This window comes from Beta vulgaris, chromosome 4 (genome assembly GCF_026745355.1).
Source record: "Beta vulgaris subsp. vulgaris cultivar EL10 chromosome 4, EL10.2, whole genome shotgun sequence".
In the NCBI taxonomy this organism is placed as follows: Eukaryota; Viridiplantae; Streptophyta; class Magnoliopsida; order Caryophyllales; family Amaranthaceae; genus Beta; species Beta vulgaris.
The window spans coordinates 1,608,851-1,617,423 of NC_079205.1; the positions used below are offsets into that span (position 1 = coordinate 1,608,851).

An 8,573-nucleotide genomic window follows, 5' to 3' on the forward strand; every position below is an offset into this window, starting at 1 on the left:
ACTTTTGTAATTGTGATTTGTGAATGAATTGTTCAACACTTTTGGCTGGCTCTTTATATACTATACTAGCTGCGTAGCTAGCCAATTATAATCAGCAACAAGTCATCAAAAACTCTATCTACCAACAAGTCATCAAAAACTCTACCAATAAGTCATCAAAAACTTTACCAACAAGTCAATATGGTGGTACCTAATAATTATTCTTAAACTACCAACAAGTCAAGGCTTTTGACAAGATTTTTGTATCTACTGGATCATAATTCGTCCTAAGGAGGGGACTAGTCATAAAAAACAAGCCTATCTATGTTGTTCATGTGATTAGGAAAAAATGAGACAACACACATTACTTACCAATTAGTAGTACTAGCTAGTAACACATGTCAAATGAAGTTTGAATAATCAAAGCATTTTCATCTTAAATCACTATTATTTTCTCTTACATTTCTTAATTACCCAATTATTTATTATCGTCATTTAATATAAGATTTAGCTCTTATTAGATATAAACTAGTTATTAGGCCCATTTATTAATATTGTACTTTAATTTGATACGATAGCACTAAATACAACTTGGTATAGTGGTTAAAACTTTAGTACATGAACTTGAGGTCACAGGAGCAAAACCTATATTATGCAATTTCTAATTTTTTTATCGTACATGGATTACATGAATTAAAACTCTTTAGGGAGAGCGCCACGTAACACCGATCCTGATCTACGCACGCTTTTTAATATATTAGTATAGATTTTTCCTATTACTATATTATATCGTGGCAATACTTATGGAGCGATTTCAAATATGTAGTGGGGAGGGGTCGGTGCAAAGTAGGTGTGTGTACCCACACAGGTGGTGGGGAGGGGATTATTTCAAATATGTATTTTTTAGGACAGGGACGAATCTTGAAATTTCCCCTATAATGGATGGTGGAGCGAGGATAGAGATAAGAATTTTAGGCGGATGCAAGTAGGGCTGCACTCCGGTCCAGAACTGGACCTGACTGAACCGGTTCAGTGCGTTCGATTGGACCTGGACTAGATCGGATATGATTCCGGTCTAGATCGGACATGTATTCCCGACCCGGTCCAAGATTGGACCGGTTGGACCTGTTTCGGTTTAATTTTTAGGTGTTTTTTCCCTAATTAAAATAAAAGGGTGCTCAATACAAACATTATGCCTTCTGCAATTTTGAAACAACTTTTGGTTGCCATTCCTAGTAATCTCAAGATATAAATTATTTCTCATCAAATATGTTAATGTTTATTATGTATTGAATAAGATCAATTTCTAAGAAATGCAATAGTGAAAATGACATAATTTCTCATCAAGTACTGTATTGTATGCAAGCATGTGTTGACAGTTTTACATTTGGATCACTCATGTTCTCTAGTGGAATAGTGAGTGACACCCACTGTAAATTGGAGAAAGGTAATAAAGGAATTAAAAAGGTGATAGATGCAATATTGATGGACTCTAGCTAATAAGTTAACATGCACTCCTCCGCCCAAAGCTTTACAATAGTGGTCATTTGTCATTTCAAGTAATATCCAATAGTGCCTTAGCTTCATGAGCTAAGGATGCACTAGACAGTGACAAATAAACTGGCTACATCTCACTAGCTCAGACAATGGATGATTAGTCATTGCTTTGATAATGGAGTATTAGTTGTTGCAGTTCGTAGTTGGATTCCTAATTATCTATAGCACTTGGTTATAATTTGGGCAATTTCCCTCCTCACATGTCAAGGAGAGTTATTGTATGCTTTAATTTATAATATTTCCTTTTCAATTTAAAAGAAGTAATAGGTCCTTTGTCATAAATAACTAGTATTTTGGCTCAGGCGATACTCTAGGTCAATTAGAATTATCAAATATATTATTATTATTATTCATAATATTTCTTAATTAATTTTATTAGAATTTTAAATTTTTCTATCTAGTGCAAAATTGGATAATGGATGTTAATTATGGCATGATAAGTTATTTTTTGGAAAAAAAAAAACTTCTAAGGAATTGGGGTTTAAAATAACAATATTAATGGAATTATAACACTTTATTATATTTTATTTTGAAAAATTAAACATTGAAATTATAGTGGATTGGTTGTTAAACTCTCATATTGCATTTCAAAAGTCATGGGTTTGATTCCTAACAGCTACTAACTATTAATATTTTTAATGAGATTATAAACATGTGGCACATATGTTGGAGAGCATCATGTGGTACCATTCCTTTGATATGAACGTCTTTTAATATAATTTTACTAGTCTTCTATGCATGTGATGCGTCGATTGTTTGGGTTTGATCTTAATAAATTTCATCTAAATATAATTTTAGAAGTGTGATTTATAATTATTGTTACGTTGTACAAACTAATGTGAAGTGATTAGAAATTGTGAGGAACATTTAGATATAAGGTCTTATAGTCAATTTAAATTTGTAATTTTTTTAATTAAATAACGATTTTTCTAATTGTGTCAAGTTACTTTGTCAATGCTTATTTAGTTTAATTTATCATTAGAATTTTGACCCCATATTTCAATTAGGAAAGGATATATTGTAGAAAATTTGAATATCCAATTATATATATTTAGCTAAGGACAAATAAAAGGACTTTTTAAAGGGGGACACCAAAGCTCCCCCTTGGCTTATATAAGAAAGATAGATATGCTCGATAACCTATCGTTGCTGCTTAATTTGTTGCGGTACCGAAAACTGCGACAATATAACCTTTAAGGTGAAGGCAATAATTTGAACTCCTTTTAAGGGTTAAACAAGTATTTATATCTACTCTTACCCAATAGAAGTAAAAGAGATGCTTTAGAATTACTTGTACATATTAAAGTGCTATAGACTTACTTGTATATATTAAAGTGCTATAGACTTACTCTTACCCAATAGAAGTAAAAGAGATGCTTTAGAATTGAGTTAGAGATTTATCTTTATATGGAGTATGCTTAAATATCTATATATTAAAGTGCTATAGACTTACTTGTATATATTAAAGTGCTATAGCCTCGTGGTATACTTTAAACTTTATTTCTCTTTTGATGTTCTTTTTCAATTATATATTCCCTTTGATGTATGCTTAAATATCGTATATATTAAAATGCTATAGATTTACTTGTATATATTAAAGTGCTATAGATTTACTTATATATATTAAAGTGCTATAGCCTCGTGGTATACTTTAAACTTTATTTCTCTTTTGATGTTCTTTTTCAATTATATATTCTCTTTGATGTATGCTTAAATATCAATATATTAAAGTGCTATAGACTTACTTGTATATATTAAAGTGCTATAGCCTCGTGGATTGTGATCATCAATAATGGATTGACGTGTATTAAACAAGAGAACTAGAAATATATTAAAGTGATATAATGGATTGACGTATATTATATCCATTGACGTATAATAATGGATTGACGTATATTAAAGTTATTGACGTATGATGGAAACTGTCGAGATTTTAAAACATAACGATCATCAATAATGGATTGCGAACTTATTATCTGTTGAAATTCACCAACTGTCTCCCTCTCTCTTAGCTTCTAGATGGAGATTTCATGGTCAATAGTTTACAACTAGAGAAACAACACATGAGTAAAATTTCTACCGTCCTACACCCCCCCCCCCTCTAAGAGCTAGAAGATGAAAATGACTTGCATTTATTACACATGTGAAAACCACCATATGCATAATAAGTTTTGCTAGTATAAATAGGGAGATGTATGTGAATTGTTTGTGTATCCAACAACCTTTGAGTATTGTGATCAATATTGTACGTACTAACATTTGTAGTACGTAAGAGTGGGAAGAGTTAAAAAATAACTTGAGTGTTTAAGTTGTAATGTCAAGTTATTAGTATGTTAAGGATGTAAGCTATTTTACTTTATCTCTCATATTGTTAATCTTTCCATATTATTACCGCAAAATATCCTTACATTATCTCTTCTTCTTCTCAGGCGCTTGCATTGCTTGCTTCATTAGATTTAACAAGAAGGCCATAACATGTCATTTGTTTCTTTTACTTTCTTTTGATTTTCTATACATAAATCTCATTATTTTTCAACAAGTCATATTTTCTACGTTGAATTTAATTTTCTGCAACAACTATTTATATTTTAAGTTGCGCTTTTATTTTTAATTTTTATGCTCAAATATTTATGATCTCCAGTTTGCGTCTTTATTTCATCATTTGTTTCATTTTAATAGGTATGGCTGGTAACACATCCTTTGTTCCTCTCCTTCTGACACTGATGCTCCTTTCATTATCTGGTATATATTATTTTTCTTTTTTACGTTCAAATTTGATTACTCATTTTATCTAATAACTAATATTCCTTGTGTTCTTTTTAATACACACTTTATACTTGTGGAGATTGTTGGGCCTTTGGGTGAGTGATCCTGTACGAAGGCAGCCTAGAGAAAATTTATCTTACCACGGGTTCTTGAAATGGGCCAAAAAAAATATGGATATATAGATATCTTATCTAAAAAAGATGCGACGATATCATAATTAGTATTTATATTTATTGAAATGCACAATGGAAATCTTATATTGATGTTACTTTGAAAATGGACAAAAAAAAAATTGGTTTTTGAAAATAAATTATAGAACGAAACCAGGCCAATATTTTCTTTTGTGCCTAATACTCTATTCAGTGTATCACGATATTTCACTTTTTATTTATGGGGATCATTATGTTATAAGTAATTTTTTTTGGACATTGTGCTATAATTACTTGAAATTAAATATATATAGTTATATACTATGCCATACATAAATTTATAGTCGGGATTACCTATTAATCAAGATCTTCCATTTATTTGAAAGCATTTCTGATTAAGGAGAATCAACTTTGGAAAAATACAAAATATTCCTCTCATTTTCAATGCCCTCATCTTTCTCTTTCATGCATTCATATTTATTTTGTTATCATTTTTCAATTTGTCAATATCTTTCATAATCAAACATTTCTTCTAATGTGTATTACTGATTATAATTGGCTACCGCAACTAGTACACTATATAAAGAGCCAAAAGTCTTGAACATTCCATTCACAAATCACAATCACTAAAGTTCACCTAACCTCGTAAAGAAGTAAAATATCATAGAACCCCTTCAACCCATCTTTAATCTCTAATTCTCTAGTAAGAAATATGGCTGGAAAGACATCGTTTGTACCTCTCCTTTTGGCAATGATGATCCTCATGCTATCTGGTAGTATTCTCTTTCACCTTAAATGTTGATAACCCCATTTATGTGAGAATCAATATTCCCCTTCTTTCTTTTTCTTTTTAAAAAAACTACGCACTTTCACCTTAAAACTATTTACAAATTTTACTTATCGGTTATCGCTTGTGTTTTATACGTAGATAAAAAAAAATCGTGCGATTAGATCTAACAACTTGCCGTGGGAGCTCTAGGGGCTCTAGTATATATTATCGGTTCTCGGACTGCTGTGTTCCTTGGTAGATTCCAATACTTGGTAGTAATGTGTTCCTTGATAGCGGAAATATAGATGTTATCAATGGCCACATGAGATTTAAAGATCTTTGCAACCAAGCAGGTTTTCAGGGCTTGATGAGGGTTATGTTTTGGTTTCCGTCTTCCTCTCACAACTTGCCATGGGAGCTCTAGGGGCTCTAGGTTTCTCTCTCATGTTTTTTTTATAACATATATATTTGTTTATTATAACTAACCCGATTAGTACTGTTACTAATTAACCTTAATTAAGCCTTGTCCACAGGGACGAAGCCTTTGATGGGCCTAGGAGGGCCGCAGTCCCGGTCGAGATTTTAAGACTTCTATTTAGGCTTAACTAACTTCCCTAAAAGGCTAAAACTGTATATAATTTAAAGATTTAATTGTATATATATATAGTTTCCGCCCCGTAAGTAGATTTAGTTGTGTGTATATATAGAGTTTTGGCCCGTAAATACACAGTTCTGACTTTGTCCATGCTTGTCCAACTCATTTAACACATTTTCTCAATCTTCCTCCATCTTCTGATGTTTATATTTTCTCATTTAGCAGGTACAATCAGATGCAGACTTACTACTACTATAGACGCTACTCGTGCTCCTCCAGGTTGCCACCTACAAACGTTGGGATGCACCGACATAGCCTGTCAACGTGATGTTTGCCACGGGTCACCACATTTTAAATGTCTATACGAGACCTTTTGTTGTTGTGGTTAAGAATAATAAATGTTTCTTTCATTTGAATAATAAAGCAATTAAATTCAGGTGGGCATATGCTTTATTTATGGTTGACTTCGATAGCTATTAGTTGGCGCACTATATTTTTTTTTTGGACTAAAATGAAATTGTTTGATTTGAATTTGTCTGAAAATTGAACAATGGAACTAAATTTTCATTAATTTAGTTCAAAGAATAAGACCTTTGTGTTCCATGCTAATATATTCTCTCCGTTTTAAAATATAAGGCAAGCATTGTTTAAGGTCGAACTTCTACTGTTTATTACTTTCAATATATGGTGATAGAAAATTCTAAAAGATAGTTGCAAAATAATTTTTCGTAAAACATAAATACTTTATATCTTAAAACAGAGGGAATACTAATTACTGAAAAGGATTCTCAATCAACCTCTGCCATTCTATATCCAACGAAGCTATATGAAAGTGCTTACAGGCACGCGAACCTAGGCCTCCCTAAAAGCATCAGAAAAGTTGTAAGGCACACTAAATTCTCTTGAATGTTGCAATTTCTTGCACGAAAATTGATTGAGTGATCTTAAGAAGTTAAGGTTATCAACCTTTTTATTATTGAATTTTTATTAGTTAGGAATATACTAAAATATTATTTTTATATCATTTATTTCCTCATGTATTACATACATATCAATATTTTATTCTAATGTGTCTAAAAGGGTTGACAACCCTAAAGGTTACTCAAACATTTTCCTTTCCTCCGACTTCCACAACTTGTATCTAATTCCTTTCGTATCCTGTTATGAGAATCTTAGTCATCCCAAACTTCTGCCATAGTCGGTAGTCAACCAGCCAAGAACGTCACCGCCTTCTACCATAATCAAGGCGGCTACAACCATCTGATCGGGGGAAGACTATACATATATATATATATATATATATATATATATAATATATATATATATATATATATATATATATATATATATATATATTGTTGGCTACCAAAAGACATTGTGATATATTATTATAGGATTGTTATTGTTAAATATATTGTATATACTTAGTCAAAGGAGATATTGTACTCCTATTTTATAGCTATTGTTTACGTAAATAGCATGGCAGTTTCCTAGTTTGTAGCCTAGGATTGTGCATAGACTTTGTATATATTCTGTAGAATGCAATATGAATGGTAAGCAGAATCTTCCAATCTTACATGGTATCAGTTAGTCTAGGGTTTTCTCTGTAATTCCGCTGCACCCTAGTTCTGTGTTCCGCCCATCCCTTCTACCTCTCTTTCTCTTCTTCTTCTCACCCGATCACTTCTATGGGGGAATCTAAATCTTCCTTCCACCCGGCTCTTGCCGTCTCTAACATCAAGAACAGTATTCCAATCACCCTTGAGATGGAAAATGTTCAGTATTCTACATGGGCGGAATTATTTAAGGTTCACGCAAGATCTAACAAGGTGCTTCACCATATTATGCCTCCGGCTAAGGGCAAGGAGCAACCTCCTCCATCTACTGATGCGGAAAAGGAGATGTGGGCAACCTTGGATGCCACGGTTCTCTCGTGGATTTACTCTACTATTTCTCGTGATTTGTTGAACACTATTATTGAGCCCGACTCTACGGCTATGGAAGCTTGGGATAGATTGCGTGATATTTTCCAAGATAATGAACATTCCCGTGCCGTGGCTTTGGAACAAGAATTCTCCACCACTTCTATGGAGGATTTTTCCAATGTTTCAGCTTATTGTCAACGTCTCAAATCTCTTGCGGATCAATTGAAGAACGTTGGGGCTCCGGTGTCTGATAGTAGAATGGTGTTACAGTTGGTGGGCGGCCTTACTCGACCGTACCGTGGTGTAGGTACGTTAATCCGCCAAAGTAATCCTCTCCCTCCATTTTATAAAGCTCGCTCCATGCTCACTTTGGAGGAAGCCGGGATGGCAAAAGAAGCGGCCACTGAGTCAGCTATGGTGGCCTCAAGTGATGAAAATCCAAACCGAGGTGATAAACCGAGTCAAAATAACGGCACCAAAAATTCTGGTCGACGCCACTACACCAACGGCCGGAAAAATTCAGGTGCTGCCGGCGGAAAGAAGTTTACCGGCAACAAGGGTGGTGGCCGGGATCAACAGTCCGGCAGCCACGGTGGACAAGTGGGATACTTCCAGTGGTAGCAACCGGGTATGTATCCTTGGGGGTGGTATAATCAGCGGCCCATTCCTCCTTGCCCTCACCCAACACAAGGATGGGCCAGGCCTCATTCTCCACAGCAGTCCCGCCAAGCAGGAGTCTTGGGCCCGCGACCTCAGCAGGCTTTTGTCCAGCAAGCAGGGGTGTCAAACCCACAGGGGCCGTATGACACTTACACTCCCACGGATCTCGAGGC

The 8,573-nt window shown here is 34.0% G+C and overlaps 1 protein-coding gene and 1 long non-coding RNA gene across 3 annotated transcripts; both read left to right on the plus strand.

The window, feature by feature from the left end:
• Positions 1–3,745: 3,745 nt before the first annotated feature.
• Positions 3,746–6,256, plus strand: LOC125496819 (uncharacterized). 2 transcript variants are annotated; one of them, XR_008968897.1, is made up of 3 exons: positions 3,761–3,877; positions 3,966–4,278; positions 6,038–6,256. It is a non-coding gene; the product is annotated as an uncharacterized LOC125496819 (long non-coding RNA). The 2 variants fall into 2 exon arrangements; XR_007273125.2 differs by having other exon boundaries at positions 3,746–4,278.
• Positions 6,257–7,503: 1,247 nt separating this feature from the next.
• LOC125496256 (uncharacterized) lies at positions 7,504–8,361 on the plus strand. Its single transcript, XM_048641678.1, has one exon. It carries the CDS (start codon positions 7,504–7,506, stop codon positions 8,359–8,361), a length of 858 nt encoding a protein of 285 aa, XP_048497635.1.
• The last annotated feature ends 212 nt before the right edge of the window (positions 8,362–8,573 follow it).